Raw genomic sequence first — 16,894 nt, 5'->3', positions numbered from 1 at the left:
GTCTCTGGGATCTCAGGAAAGACACTCGGCACCGAGGCATGCCACAATTCTTATCAATGTGGAAGTTATTTACTTTCAAGACACACACTGTTCTTATCCAATATTCTCATTCTCTACTGGAATGTGTATAAGAAAATGGACTTGAGTCCCAAAATAATAGAAACTAAATCTACGGTAGAGCAGTAAATTTCTTTCACCAAAATAACACACTATTTTTCTGAAACACCAAAATCAGAACCTCCCCCAAATAATGCTCCTTTCAACCCTTAACCAATTTTTGCCCTCACTTATCTCTGGAATATTTCATTTTCCAAGTACCTTTATTAAATTTGGGTGCATACCTTCAAAACTTATTTCCATAATTTTAGCACTCACCATTTTCTGCAACCTGAGTCAAAATGACTGAAGCGGACTGTTTCCGCGTATTTTGTCATGTCAGCTAGCCTGCCTATTTCCCAGAGCGTGCCCACTCTACTTTCACAGCAGATGCTCTGGTACAAAATCTAATCGTGAACCAAGAAAGGGCCCCTCCAAACACCACCATCCATGTCAAAGAATTAACTAGAGAAGGGTATCAGAGATCACTTCATTAGTTCTGGAGATTGTGTTTAGGTCTCAAAGACAAAAGAAAGGTCCTGTTCAAGTAAGTTTGACGAAGTTAAATTGATTTCTTTTTCTGCAGAACTTCTCAGAGCTTTAATAAACTAAAAATTTTAGGCTTTAAAAGTGACTGTCTGGTAGGATAATCTTTTTTTTTTTTTTAAAGATTTTATTTATTTATTTGACAGAGAGAGATCACAAGTAGGCAGAGAGGCAGGCAGAGAGAGTGAGAGGGAAGCAGGCTCCCTGCAGAGCAGAGAGCCCGATGCGGGACTCGATCCCAGGACCCTGAGATCATGACCTGAGCCGAAGGCAGCAGCTTAAACCACTGAGCCACCCAGGCGCCCTAAAAGTGACTGTCTGGTCGGATAATCTTTTTTTCACATAACACTAACAGGAACAAGAAACACCACTACTTGAAGGTACCCAAAACTCACAATATCGTTCAACGGCGAAGATTAAAGGACGAGAGGCCACCGCAATTTCCAATAAAGGAGCAAGACTGGGCTAGTTTTTTTGGACTCCAGGTCAACTGACGAACCTGAAGCAGAATGCCAGTCAAAGCTTCCCAAGCATGGCACTATTTCACAACTGAAGTTTTTAACAGCTAGAAAAGTCTTAAATAAGATGTATGTCTATTCATTCAAACTGTCCCTCTACAAAAAGCACTTATCTTTTGGCAGATCACTGACCTCTCTGAGATCTGCTAAAAGCAAATGCTCATTTAGACAGAACATTATTGACATTATTGACAACTGTGGCCATTCTTGGACTCCCTGACCCTTACCCAGAACCCCAGAATCAAGAAGTCCTTGTCTTTCGAGAACTCCTGTCTTTAAAGTTCAATTAAAAACCGCAGACCCCTATGCACATCACTGCCACATAGACAATGAAACTGGTGGCTACTCTCACATACTAAGAATGATAACTTTAAAACTGAGTTATAAAACAGTTCATGAAGTTTTGTTCACTGGAATGCAAAAAGTAAATTAAAGAGAAAAACATGTATTAGCATTATGCAAGTAAGCAAAAATTTCAGATTTCAACCTAAGAAGTACTATGGTATAGTAATATACTCTGAGTTTTCAGGGGGTCCACCTATGACGTTCACTGGACCAAAGTTAAGATTCAGGCTGTCTACTACTATTGGGCTAGGCCGTTCCTGTGGCCTACTGCAGATACAACAACCAAAGAACCAGCAAAGGGCTGGAACAGGTCATGTGAAATTAGCATCATCAAGAGACTGGTCACTGGTGAGCACACTAAATGCGTCAGGATTAACAGTTTCATTACCACCACCACCACCACGACCACCACCACCACCCAGCCCCCACAACACATGCTCTTTCTTAAAATTTGTAAGGAAAACGCTTTGCTTTCCCAGCATCCTCAAATAAGAAACATGGGAAAATGAAAGTGTTTGGGAAACCACCCTTCACAATGTGTCTACACCACACCTTTAAGCCCTGACCTTCACTTCCTGTGTTCACAGGAGAGTGGTCATCTGCTTGCCTCACAGAGGTACTGGAAAGCCCACACAATGACCATTGGTGCATCTGCCTCTGGCTGTGCCCCACTCCAATTAATGCAAGAAAATCCATCTTTTCCAGGCATCCTTTGGGTCTGGTCCCTCTCCTCTGAAGAGACTGCGGGCCTCCCAACTGCCTCTCTTATTAACTAAAAACTCCTGCCCAGGAGCCTCCTCCATCATATTGTGCCCATAGCTCTCAAGGTGTTCATTTCAATCAAGGGCTTCCTTTAACACCCTCAGCCTGTACGAAGACCATCTCCCCACCCCCTACCACTCCATAAATCCCCCCCACCTTTAGAATTCTGTTCACGTCAAAAAAGATAAAGCTTCCTTGGTGAGACCATGTCAAATGCATTTCAACAAATTACCTGGACAACTGTGCCACCAAGGCAACTTTCTGTGTCTACTGAGAACTCTAATCCGGGTATGTTCTTCCTTACAATTACTTCCTGCTACAGCCGTACAAACTCCTAACTAAATGCAGTTGCTTACTTCTTCATGAAAGTTCTTTACTTCTTCATGAAAAATTATTGTCTGAAACTACTCCAGATTAGTCGGCCTCTGTCTTCATTAGGAAGGAAGGGCCGCCCCAGAGCATAGCCACCCCCTGGGGGAGGCAGAAGCACACCGTAAACAGCAAACCCTTGGTGGTCATCAGGCTGCTACCCGGACTGTACCACAGCAACCACAACTGTGGGCAAGTTACTTAACCTTCCCAAGGCCATTTCCCTTCAGAAAAATGGGAATTATATAGGACAGACCTCCCAAGTTGGGAGGATTAAGTAATAAATTACGTAGAAAGCACTTAGCCCAGAAGCAAATAAGGTAATAAGTGATCAATAAACTTAAAGATAAAAATGTCAGGTACTTGCCTTCTCCCAAGAGATTATGTAAAACCGTATGTCTTTGGAGCAGAACAAGCTCAGTACCTACTATCCGGTCCTTCTTCCTGCCCTTTGACCCCCTATGCCCCACAGTGAAGTCATATATGATTCATTCGCTGGTAGGTCCAGAGAGATTACAAGGCCAACGCAGGCCTCCATGAGACTGTTATAGCACCTCCCAAGTGACCTTCACCTCCAGACCCCCATAGCTCCAAGTTCCTGCCATTCACAGGCCATACAGCTCCTGGGTGTCGGCAGACACTCCTCTAGCGCTGCTCGTAGGGCCTCTATCCCTCCTAGCACTTAGCTTACATTATAGTCTATCCTGACATCATATAATTTTTGTTTACTTTCTACCTAAAATGTAAGCTCCTGGAGATTTTATAATCTTTAGTCTTAGAATATAGTCAGATCCAAGAGATATCCCTATCTTCACTAATTCTTTTGCCCCTACCAATTAAATGGCTTCAAGCACTATTTGCTGATAACTACCAAATTTCTATCTCCCAAATTCCACACTCGTACTTGACCTCATTTACATATCCAATAGGCATGAAACTAACACATCCAAAAGTGACCTCCTGTTTTCCTCCCACCCCAAGCCTGCAGCCCTTCCCATCTTGGTTGGTAATTCCACTTTCTAACTGGCCAAACAAAGTCTTTGAAATCACTCTTACCTCCTCTCTCTTCCACAGCCCACATCCAATCCATCAGAGAACCCTGCTGATTTTCTCCTCAAAATACCCCTAAACTCACTCAGGTTCGAGCCACAGTGATCATTCACGTGGATTACTGCAATAGCTTTCTAACTGGTCCCTCTCTTTCTACTCTGTTCCTTCCATGATCTACTCTCAACACAGCAGCCAGAGTGATCCAGTTTAAACATAAATCAGATTATGTAATTCTGCTTAAAAAAAAAAAAAAAAAATCCTGCAACAGTTTCTCGGTTCACTTACCATCAACGTCCAACACCTAACCTGATCTTTAAAAGGGTCTTACTTTATCAGCTTTGTTACTTCTCTGAGCTTCTTTCCTACTAGGCTCTCCTTGACTCTTTTAGTTCACACAGGTTCTCCTTGTGGTCCTCGAATGTGCCAAGTACACTCCAGCCTTTAAACCTAGACAACAGCCGTTCCTTTTGTCTAGGACAATCTCTCTCCTTCTTCCATTTGTCTACATGATCAATTCCCCTACCTCTTTCAAGTCTGTGCTCGAAAGTCACTTTCTCAATAAAGCCAACCAAACCATACTGTGTACAGAGGAGTACCCTCTTTGTTTCATAGCTCATTGTAATCACCCCAATATCACCAGAACTCACCCATTCTATTAATCCCTTAATCCCTAGCATTAAAATTACAACTTGTATATGTTCCTATTACTAGTCTGGTGAACAGGTTGGAAAACTATGTTCCACTGACCCACCAACTCTTTCTGTAAGTAAACGTTTACTGGAAGACCACCAAACCCATTCGTTTACATACTGTCCACAGGAACAGCAGAGTTGACTGGTTATCAGAGACCCTGAGGCCCATGAAGCTCAAAATATTTACTATCTGGTCCTTCATAGAAAAAATGTGCTGCTCTTGATCTAGCATAAAAGTAATGCTTTAAAAAAAAAAAAAGGAAAATCATGTTGATACTCAAAAAATGTAATTTTAAAGAGATAAGACCTTAGGCCTTAAATATCATAAATTCAAATTCTTATAAACAACTCCTCACATAATGGTGTAGAAATATGTAATTATTATAATATCACTTTATTCATTCTTTCTTTCCTTTGGTTAAATAACCAGACCATCAACAAATATTTCCTTTTTCCTTTCTTCCTTGCTTTCCACCATGATTGACTCTTCTGTGCATCTTCTTGCCCACAATGTTAATATGATAGTTAAGTATCAATGATGTTCAAGTTCACAGAATTCTGAAGTTTCTTTCCATTTATTATAGTCAATGTGTCAACATAATATAAATCTTTTCAAAGATTCATGAATATTTTTAAAAACCATGCTTACTCTTCAGCTTACATATAAAATGTGGCTCTTGTTCCTGCTATCTTCCTTCTGAGAGGTTTAGCACTAATTCCTGCTGGCAAGAGACCTATCTACAAAATGGCAGGCATACACTAGCATCTTCAGATGACAATCACATAGATATGTATCCTCTCTTCGCTCTTTCAAAATTCGTAGTTTCCATCAACTTACGCTTTCCAAATAGTGGTGGAACAGGCAGACTAACATTTATTACTAAATAAGCTTTTATTTAGGGGTGCCTGGATGGCTCAGTCGATTAAGCATCTGACATTAGCTCAAGTTATGACTGACCATGAGGTCATGACTATGAGCTCATGATGATCCCGCTCGGTGGGCAGTCCGCTAGTACCTCTCCCCCTGCCCCTTCCCCTGCTGATTTTCTCTCTCTCTCAAACAAATAAATAAAATCTTTTTAAAAAAAAGAACAAATAAACTTTTGGGGCGCCTGGGTGGCTCAGTGGGTTAAGCCTCTGCCTTCGGCTCAGGTCATGATCCCGGGATCCTGGATCCCTGCTCAGCAGGGGGCCTGCTTCCCCTCTCTCTCTGCTCTGCCTCTCTGTCTGCTTGTGATCTCTCTCTCTGTCAAATAAATAAATAAATAAAAAAGAATAAATAAGCTTTTATTTAACTACTCCAAAAAACCCTTAAGGCAGTCAAAAATTTACACACATACAGATATACGTAAAAACACACTAAAATATTCAATGCAATAGCATTCAAAATCTCAGGATTTTTGTAAAGACAACTTTTCCTAAAATTGTTCTGATAATTCAAAAGGCCAGGAACAGCCAAAATAATCTTAAAAAATAAACTGGGAGGATTCATATGAAATCAAGACTTATTACAAAGCTTTAGTAATTAAGAGAGTATAGTGATGGTGCAGACAGACAATTACAGGACAGAGTTCAGAAAGAGACCCACAGGTGATTATGATCACTGTATCACCGCAGGGCAATAAAAGAGCAATTGTTTCAATAAACTGTGCTGGGAAACTAGGTATCCCTGAGGTTTGGGGAAGAATCTTGACCCCCACAACATGCAAAAGTAAACAAACAAAAAACACAAGCAGATTCTAGAAAGACTAAAAATCTAAATTTGAAAGGCAAACAAAAAACTTCTAGAAGATAACATAGGAGATTTATCTTTGGGATCCCAATATAAGCAAAGATTTCTCAAATAGAACACAGAAAGCACTATCTGTACAAGAAAATGTTGATAATTTGTACTACCTAAGTTTCAGAACTTGTATTCCTTAGGGCCCTATTAAGTGAGTGGAAATATTAAGTCACGGAATGAAGTTATCTGAGATACACAACCCATAAACAGCTGGTATGTAGAAAAATGGCACACCACTAAAGAAGATATGCAGTGGACAGCAAATATTTTTTTAAGGTTGCACAAGCCATTAGTAGCCAGGGAAATGCAAATTAAAGCCACATAATGAGCTATCACCGAAATAAAAGTGACTGGTAATACCAAGTGTTAGCAAAGGCATAGGATAACGAGAACTCTCACACACTGACAGTGTGAATGCACTGGTACAAGTACTCTGGAAAACTGTTTGGCAGTGTCTATTGAAGCTAAAGACACCTTTTCTAAGACCCAACAGTTCTACTCCTAGAAATGGCCCCATACCCACAACCCAAAAGACAGATGAAACAGCATCCAAAGCACATTATTTGCAGCTACTGAAGGTGGACATGTGAAAATGTCTACCAGTGGTAAGATGAATACACAAATCAGGATAAAGTCATACAAAGGCATAGTATACAACAAAGAAAAACAAGGGGAAAAACAGATACAACAAAGACATAGCTGAATCTCACAAATGAAATTTGAGCAAAAGTTAGAGTGAGATGGAATGTTCTGTATCTCTTCATTTTTTTTTTTAAATACTTTATTTATTTACTTATTTGACAGAGAGAGATCACAAGTAGGCAGAGAGGCAGACAGAGAGAGAGGAGGAAGCAGGCTCCCTGCTGAACAGAGAGCCCGATGTGGGGCTCAATCCCAGGACCCTGGGATCATGACCTGAGCCAAAGGCAGAGGCTTTAACCCACTGAGCCACCCAGGTGCCCCTGTATCTCTTCATTTTTATCAAGTTTAAAAACAAGCAAACCCAGTCGATGGTGACAGTCAGCTGTTAGCACTGGGCCTGGGGGACGATAACTGGAAAGGGGCCCATGGAACATCAACACTATTCTCCTTCTGATCTGGATGGGGATAAAACAAGCACAAACACTGTGCAAAAGTTCATCAAGACGTACACTTAGGATGTGTGCATTCTACTGTAGGCCTGCTATGTTTCTGTGAGAACTTAGGATATGTGCATTCTATTGTATGTATACTATGTTTATGTGAGAAGCACACTTTAAAAAATTAAAAGCAAAAACTCACTATCATATGTAAAATAGGCTAAAAACACAAATGAAAACAGAACAAAGTGCTTTTGCAAATTGTTAACTAGAATTTTCTTCTTATTCGGACACCCTGGTACACATCTCTTGACATCTCAAAATGTACTTATAAATATAGTATCAAAACAAGAAAACATGGTGAGAACAAAATACTAAAGATACAGTTTTTCCTCAGAGGAAACAAGTGAACATAACAAACTCGATATCAAAGGAGTAAAACTGGCCTAATCAAGATCTTTTCATTGCAGCCAACACAGGAGTATCTAGACATGAAAACATGACAAACATAAACAAGGCCTCAGAGGAAACAGGGCAAGCCTTCACTGAAAGGTAAAACTGGAATATCCGCCCCTCGCGCCACCTGATTTTTGTTCGGTGTGTACCAGAATCAGCACTAGCGGGAGCAGGAGTACGGCGGCTTGTTGCAAACACAGCTGCTTAAGGAGCTTCGTCCAGCCTTGCTCCAAAGAAGCCCTCATGTGAAATCCAGGACGAGTACAGATCAAGAAGGTAAAAGCTCTCCTCTGGACAGGATGCAAGGCCAGGAGGTATGGGGAAGTGAGACCACTCTCCTCCCTCACCTGCAGCCCATGGGAAGACCCCGGATCAATCTCTGTGTCCCATGAAACAATGCTCTCCTCATGACCACAGCTAATGGAGACAATCTGGGAGGTAAGAAAGGAGGACTTTTTCTCTGATCTCTTCAGGCTTATCCTTCCCAAAGATGCACACTCAGGCAACCTGAAACACGAAAGGGTCATTCTTGGGTGAAGGGTTTACAAGGAGCTAAGGATGTAAGCAGAGGTAGGAGTGTCACTGTGTACATGTCCAACAGGGACAGGATCGGGACACAGATCGGGATGCTCTGAATTCTGTGGGCTTATGAGACCTGATCAGTCCCCTTTTCTGCCAAACTCTATTTTTTAAAAAAGTTTCTCCAACCCCATTAAAAGTTTCCTGTAAAACATACTTGTTACTAGCTTCTTCTAAAGATACCTGCTATTGAAACACTCCTTAGGCTGCCCTATCTCCCCCATGATTTTGTTTACTGGGTAAAAGCATCCTAAACACAGCACCCACCTCTCTAGGAGGACTCTACCTTATGAAAAACGTTAAAAGTCAGCTGTTAATTTGTAATTTGGTGGTCATTTAGGTTCTTGTTTGTAGTGTCTATCCATTTCAGCTTAATCCCAAATAGGGATGAATAGCTCAGAAAAGCCCAGGCTACAATGTGTGACTCCCCCACCCCCAGGTGAGGACCCCATCAGCTTATCATAAATGCATACAGGACATATGCTGTTTGTTCTGTCGACAGACAGGCAGGTTCTGGAACGAACGGCCTGTGGAGGGCAGGACACTGGGAGAGGAGGTGTGCATTTCTTCTACAAGTTACAAGCAACTGATGCTGTCATTAGAATTTTAGCTCCTTAGAAATCATGATTTCTCATTTCAATGTCCTATGCCTTCAGAGATGGGATGGTGTTAACACAGAACAGATGGTAAGCAAATGACTGGCTACCTGGCCCATGGTTAAACAGCAAGTTGGAAGTGCAGAGCTTCCCAAAACACACACATGAAAAACAAAAAGGAAAAGAAAAAAAAGAGTAGGAGGAGGAAAAGAAAGAAAGAAAGAAATCCTCCTTTGCTCTCTCAAGTTTTTTCTTTCAGTAATATTTTTATAGAGGCCTCTGTTCAGTAATATTTTTATAGAGGCCTCTGTTTTCCAGACAGCACCTCTATCTGCAGTGTACCCTGTAATCCTCACATGGCTCTGTAACTCGGATTATTACTACTCTGATTTTGCAGATGAGGAAAATAAAGCTCAGAAGGCTGAAACGATCTGCCCATCAGCAGAGCGCTGGTAGGAAGCAGAGAACACTCCTGCTACTGCACGGGCTGCACCTCACAGATGACCCCCCCTCTGCCCCGCACCCCTGCCTCTTCACCTGCTCCTTCCTTCTGCTTACACCAACAGGCCCTCCCTCCCCACAGGGGGACAGTCTCCTGATTCTTTTCTCCACTAGGCCAGTCCTACGGCTGGTGCCACCCATACCCGTCACCGCTTCACGCTCAGACATAAGGAGAACACGTGCAGGCCATTTCTCAGCGCCCGTCTCCACTCCGGTGCCCCCGCACTCCCGCCTCCACATGTGCTCCAGGGAGGAGGAGGGCGTGAGGGCACGACAATGCCCAACTCATTCAGATGTGCGGGGCCCCAGTCCTCTGTAAACCCCCAGGAAACGCTGTCCTAACGTATTCTTCAAACTGACTTCCACTGGGTCAATTAAGGCCAACATGAGCAAGCCGCTCGTCTGTTACTGGACAGTTTCAATCGGGACATGTTTTTATTGGTGTTCCACTGAAAAGCTGTGGTTACAGTGATACTAAGACGAACTGGATTGATGGGAAAAGAAAAAAACTGAAATTATTCTAGGGATGTTTAAATATGAAATAATCCGCAATAAGTATTCATGGAAAGCATCTGAGCTTCTAGACTAGACAAAACAAAACCAGGCACATGTCCATGTTTTGCCTCAGGTGATCAAGCCTTAAATAACGGCCATGTCCAATGAATGTGGATGAATGGCTGCAGAGGGGGAAGGCTTCAAGAATAAGTCTATTATGCTGCCTAACCTGTACTTTAGGCAGCTATTGTCTTCATTTCTGAGAAGGAAAATGAAGACCTGAGAGGATGATTAACTTGCTCAAGCACAACAAAGCCAAGAGCTAGGAGGAGCTAAGTTTCTCCAATTTCCAAACTATTCCAGAATAGATGGTACGCTGATACCGTCTGTATTTTCCTCCCATCTGTACATTTCTCACCATCCGTCAAGTAAGAAAAGCCCAGGAAGTCTAAATGAATTGGAAACTATGAATAAAGACATTTGAAATGGGCACCTTAGCCACCTCCCCTGAATCAACAATGTGTAAGCCCAAAAGGTCTCCACCGTTTTTCACGGGCAGTGCTGTCTACAGCAGGTTCATGTGCACAAAGAGCATCCGCAGGATACCACACAGTCCAAGGAAACTGTGGTACTTTCCAGCCAATCTATACCTTCAGTATAAAAAAGTTTATTTGTACACTTTTTTCAAACGTCAGGAAGCAGTTTATTTTTAATAAAGAACCTATTCCTGGCCCGCTGCTTCCTTTCTCCTAATACTTAAAGGACTTCTGGGTTTTCTGCAGCTTTGCAGCTACTCCCTGTGAGACGGGTTCTGGCTTTTCACAATAAAGGCAGCAGCAGGGCAGGCACGACAGCCCAGCCCAAGCACGTAGGGCTTGGAAGACTGAGGTTCTTCTGGTGCTGCCCTGAGCTCCTATCCTGGGCAGAGTCCTGGTACTCAAGCTACTCCGTGGGAACCAGGTAAGGACTGTAAGTGTCGGGGCGCATGTACCTTCTGTTCTTGGGCAGTGGATGACGTCTTCCTCCTATCCGTGGGAAGCACCACTGACTCTGAAGGGAATGAACAGAAGTCCCGCCTAGCTCCCATGGTCTACGGCTCTGAAAAAGTCATGCACAACCTCCCTCACTTACTAAACCACAGTTTCAAAACTAAGCCAAAGATCTGGTTTTTTCCAAACAGAAAGATACCTGGAGCGCAAAACACAGAACAATCTTTGTTAAAAGGGATATGCTTAACTTCTGCAAAGCTTCTCCCTACAGTTCATTCCTGGGGACGAAAGCAAACAAACAGCTGACACAAGTCTGTACTCACTTAGGTGCACACACACTCACGCCCTTACCAAAAGTCACTTCTCCTTTGCCAGCTTTGTCAAACAGCTGAAAGGCCACCATGAACAAAGCATCCGGGGCACAAAGGACAGATTCAAATGCTACGAACTCCTGAAAGGATATTAATCTGCAACATAAAACAAGCACAGAGCATAAAATCAGTAGCTTGTGGCAAATAAAAGCATACACAAATAGACACTAAGGAAAAAAAATTAAACATCACTGCCAAAAAACTACATTCAAACCTAAAACCATTGATTAACACTCAGCATTTCCTTTCACATACAGTGGACTGAAACAGCAATGTGGAGGATCTAAAGAAAGAACATGACAGGTTTGAATTACAATTTCAAATGTAACTGTTTTAGCCAAAATGGCATTTTTGTTTCAGGCATATTGCTGGATTCTAGAATTAAAGAGGAGATATTTTAGATTAGGATGTGATTGTGTAGCAGCAAAATAGAGCAGCTTTGTCATTCATTAACACCTTTATACACCATGTATAAATGGCTCACAGAGACCCATTCATTGCTGATATCCACCGACCACATGTGGATTCAGCTGGCCGTACAGCACTGGTAGGGGCAGTAGAATACAGACATGAAATGTGACGCCAAGGACGTTTTGCTCTGATAAGGCAGATGACACCAGTCTAGAACTAGAGACAGTATACAATGTTAAGATAGGGACCAACACGATGAAAACAGAATTCTGGTAGGGAATCAAAGGCTTTGCAGCAGAAATGAACACGAGCTGGGTCTTGAAAAACACGTGAAGTTCAGGTATGTAGTAATGGGCACAGAAGGGCAGGCACTCTGGTCAGGGAACCCTAGCACAAAGGCAGGTGCGAGAAAGCTAGGGCGTGGACAAGGGAAATGGTGAGGAACTGATTTTGTCTGGGCAGCAAAGCACATAAAAGAAAAACACTGTGAAATGCGATTAGAAGTAGAAGACCAGAGATGGGCATGAAAACAAAAAAAGGGCCTCCTTTTTCTTCTCTAGGAAGCAAGGAGTGATTGACAGCTTCTGAGCAAGGTCATGACATGATCAAATCTGACTGTTAGGAACAATACAGCAGGCCACAGATTCTTTGACTTCCAAGGAGGAAACACATCCACAAAAGCTTTCCCAGAAATGTTCTGTGACACCATTCTGTATTTTAAATGTCCAAATATTTCAATAATACACTGAAATAGTCCAAGTCTCTGGAGGATAGAGAGGGAGGAAGAAAACAGGAGTGTTTTCCTATGTTTCTCAAAACACTTAATTACTTCTAAGCATCTCATAGAGAGAACACATTTTTATACAAAGTTAAGTGTTACAAAGTTAAGTGTTTTCCAGAAAGTCACCTGATCATAATAATGTCACAAAGAAAGGAAAATTCCATCGTGTGTTCAATAGACTACTGCTGTCATTCACCATCCAAAACACATCCTTCCAAATGCAAGGGAATATTCGGGACCAGGAACAGCATGTGTTACATAAATATGCCTGTCCAAGAACATCTCTACCACTCAGTGTTCTCACTGAGAGTCTATGAGCAAGCAAGACTGGGGTAGACAGGGATGGGAGAAGAAGCAAAGCGGAGTCAAACGTTCTCAGGGGTCCTTGACGAGCTTACAGCCTGTTGGGGGAGCACAAGGTAGTCACGTGCATATATTCCCACCAGAATGCACGAGTTGAGGGTCATAAGTTAAAGAAGACAAAGTGTACAGGGACAAAACAGGAGTGATTTATTCTGCCTACAAACCTAGGGAATGCTTCATGGAGATGTGGCATTCAAAGAAGAAATTTTAGGGGCGCCTGGGTGGCTCAATTGGTTAAGTGACTGCCTTCGGCTCAGGTCATGATCCTGGAGTTCCAGGATCCAGTCCTGCATCGGGATCCCTGCTTGGCAGGGAGTCTGCTTCTCTCCCTGACCCTCCCTCTTCTCATGCTCTCTCATTCTCTCAAATAAATACGTAAAATCTTTAAAAAAAAAAAAAAAAGAAATTCTGAAATTGAGAAGATCTTAGAGATCATCTTCATATTACTTTTTTTTTTTTAAGGTTTTATTTATCTGACAGAGAGAGAGCATGCACGCACAAGTAGGGGGAGCAGCAGAGGGAGAGGGAGAAATAGACTCCCTGCCCCAGGACCGCAGGATCATGACCTGGGCTGAAGGCAGACACTTAAACGACTGAGCCACCCAGGCACCCCCTCATTTTACTTTTGAGAAAACTAGAAGTCAATGACTTATGTGAAAGGGAAGCAACTGGTTCTGGCATTCTGGCCAAAAAACCAGGTGTCCTAGTTTCCATCTGACTGAGAGCAAATTCCAGCTGGGATGGGAAGGTGGCGAGAAGAGTGAAGGGCATAGAGAAGACGTTCCACACTGAGGAAAGAACAGAGGAAAACACAGAGGTGACAACATATGGGGTGTGCTGTGCTTAGGGAAGGACGCAGGTGTTGCCAACCCCATATCTAACAGTTTGTGAAAGGTGAAGAGTGACTTGAGCTATAATAATGCCACCTGTGGAACACCTTTAAGGCCCAAGTTACTAAATCCTGTTTTCTTTGCAAGCAGTGAGGTCACTGAAAGTTGGGGTGGGGGGCACTAATAAATATCAGGTTCAGATCTTTGTCTTAGAAAAGGAATTGGCAGGACACCTGGGTGGCTCAGTCAGTTAAGTCACTGCCTTCAGCTCAGGTCATGATCCCACAGTCCTGGGATTGAGTCCCACAACAGGCTCCTTGCTTGGCAGGGAGCCTGCTTCTCTCTCAGCCTCTGCCTGCTTGTGCTCTCTCTCTCTGTCAAATAAATAAATAAAATCTTTAAAAAAAAAAGGAAAAGGAATTGGGGTGGAATATGAATTTAACACAGGCAAGATGAGATGCGAGGTAGTGTGAGAGCTAGAGACAGCAGGGGTCTAAGCCAGAGCTATCACACCAGGATTGAAAAGAGAGGAAAGGCTAGAGAAATGCAGTTGAGGCAGGAATGACAGAACTTGGTAGAGATGGATGTCAGAGACTGAGGGTCAGGAAAAGGGCCTCACTACAACCAAAACATCCAACCTGGCTAACTAAGCAGGAAGATATGACCAACAAAGATAGAGTGAGAGAGAAAAAGAAGAGAGAACGGTCCTATGTGACAGTAAGACCAATTCTGACTATTCCATTTGACGTACTGGTGGGACACTGGATATGGTGTCCAGCAGGACACCAAAAGCACCAGTGTGGAACTCGGGAGAAGGGCTGACAGGAGTTGAACTGCATCCTCCCCAAAAAATTCATGCTGAAGTCTTACACCCCAGTACTTCAGAATAGGACCACTGCTTGGAAGTAGGGTTGTTATAAATTTAATTAGTGAAGATGAGCTCCGACCCGAATAGGGTGCACACCTAATCCAATATGACTAGAGTCCTAAAAAGTGTGAGTTTGGACACAGACATGCACACAGGAAGAATATCTGTGAAGATAAAGGCAGAGATCAGATGCTTCTATAAACAAAGGAATGCCAGAGATTTCCAGCAAACCACCAGAAGCTTGGGGACAGGCATGGAACAGATCTTCCCTCCCAGCCCTCAGAAGAAAGCAACCTCACTGACACCCTTGATCCCACCCTTCACAACTGTGAGACAATAAATTTATTTACTTATTTTTAAAGTCTTCCAGGTTGGGGGAACTTTGTTATAGCAGCCCTAGCAAACTCATACAAAGGCTAAGACAGGAAACAGACCTGGGAGTTTTGAAACAAAGCCTCCTTAAAGCTGTGAATGAGACTGCCCAGAGGCTACTCAATCAAGGCTCACACTCCATTCTCCACACTACTGAAACAGCAGAGAGGGAAGGCGTCTCTGACTCTCTTCTCTTCTCGCCACCACTCCTATTCCCAGGACTCCTCTGAGCAGGTACCAACAACCATACAGCCACACTGCTCACCAAACTGCTTGCTGGCAATTTGTCAAGGCACAAAATAATCCTATTTGCTCAATTATCCCCGCACAGATGTGTGGTTAATCAAAAGTGAATTGCACAGTGTATTACTCAGAAAAGAGGCATTTTTAAATAATTTAATGATTGGAATAAAGACTTAAATACAATAAAAAGAGTATCTTACATCTCTCAAAATCGTATGAGAAACCTATCTATATGCATGAACAAATCCTCATCTGGCAATGTCAATGTGGTTTCTGGTCACTTGGCCAATGAATACACTGGAATTTTAGGCACGTTACAGATACCAAAAAGGTATGTAATTTGGTAATCCTGTTAGATACAAGTATTATACATCTATGTAGGAGGTAGACAGATGAACCATGAAATCATAATGTCTTACTATTCAGCAAGATCATTTAGGATTTTCAAGGTAATCTGACTAGAGGGCTAACAGAATAATTACACAGTACTATATTCATTTACAGCACGCTATCTACACATACACACACACACACACACACAGACGTATATATATATTTTCACATAAACAGTACTTCAGTTTTGCTTTATAGATTTAATGGGTATTAGAGTAAATTACAACAAAGAATACAAGCTTAATCAAGTTCAGACCTGGCTGGTGAGCTCACTTGGTTCCGTTTCCACCCAAAACTTCTCTGACAATGTCCGATGCCCTCTAAAATAAATCCCACAACTCCTGTCGGACTCCGTGATCGCTACCTGTGGAAATGTTCGAGTATGCCCACCCACAGCAACTAAGAGCAGGACACGGGTCAGTGAAGAGAAGCTAACCCAGCAGTCCATTTTCAAAGGCCTTCAACCACTCGGATGAGGGAAAAGCAGGTTTCTAACTACTGTTCTTTTTTTTTAAAGATTTTATTTATTTATTTGACAGAGAGCACAGGTAGGCAGAGAGGCAGCCAGAGAGAGAGGAACGGAAGCAGGCTCCCTGCTGAGCAGAGAACCCGATGCGGGGCTCCATCCCAGGACCCTGGGATCATGACCTGAGCTGAAGGCAGAGGCTTTAACCCACGGAGCCACCCAGGCGCCCCGGTCTAACTACTGTTCTTGGTTCCAATGTCACCACAGGTTTTTTTTAAGGAGGTCATTTTTGTGTTTCAAACCACTAGTCATTATTCTCCTCGTTCTAAAGCCACCTGGAACAGCAGCAATGTTACAACCCCATGAGAGCCACGTAAAGCAGCCTAAACACCACATCCTACAATCAAATACTAAGGCAAGCAGAAAAGGGATTCCAAGTGGACTGTATGTGCACACTGGGCTCAGGACTGCGTAAGATTACTGGCATCCCCTTAGGTCTCCTCCTCCCATATCTGCAAGGCATAGCTCTTAGCCTAGAGATGCTTAGAGACTGCAGACTGAAAACTATATTATGGGAAAAAGTGGTGAGTAACAGAAGTGGAGAGGAAGGAAAGATTATTATTATATTGAGGGAAAAGAGATGGGGACTGTCAGTACCATCACATGATGTCAGAGGGATGATGCAACCAAGTGGACGTGTACCATCAGTCTTGCAGAAGGAACATGTGTCCAAGCAGAGATGGGAGGTGGGGGAAGGAGAGGCCGCCAATGGCAGTGGGCCTTCAATGCCTACTCTGCGTGCAGGGAAAACACAGGTGGAAAGTGCAACCCCTGCCCCCCAACCCCCAGAACTGATGGCCTGGGACAGGGTGGCAGACGGTGGGTCAGGAACCAAGGCAGGAAGGCTGCAGGTGAAGAGCCACCAGTGGTGCGAGAATGC

The 16,894-nt window shown here is 43.0% G+C and overlaps 1 protein-coding gene across 3 annotated transcripts in view; it reads right to left on the bottom strand.

The window, feature by feature from the left end:
- Window positions 1-16,894, bottom strand: part of SLC25A13 (solute carrier family 25 member 13) — a 182,654-nt gene that overhangs the window by 100,484 nt on the left and 65,276 nt on the right. For 2 of the 3 annotated variants that reach the window (XM_046020856.1, XM_046020857.1), the window contains exon 4: window positions 11,208-11,323. The exons of the other annotated variant lie outside the window; for it this stretch is intronic. In XM_046020856.1, coding sequence (XP_045876812.1) covers window positions 11,208-11,323 — 116 coding nt within the window. The remainder of the gene's footprint in view (window positions 1-11,207; window positions 11,324-16,894) is intronic. 3 annotated transcript variants of the gene reach the window in all.

Source organism: Meles meles, chromosome 10, assembly GCF_922984935.1.
Source record: "Meles meles chromosome 10, mMelMel3.1 paternal haplotype, whole genome shotgun sequence".
NCBI classification, from domain to species: domain Eukaryota; kingdom Metazoa; phylum Chordata; class Mammalia; order Carnivora; family Mustelidae; genus Meles; species Meles meles.
The sequence above is the reverse complement of the archived record's forward strand: the minus strand, read 5'-3'. Positions and strand labels throughout refer to the sequence as shown.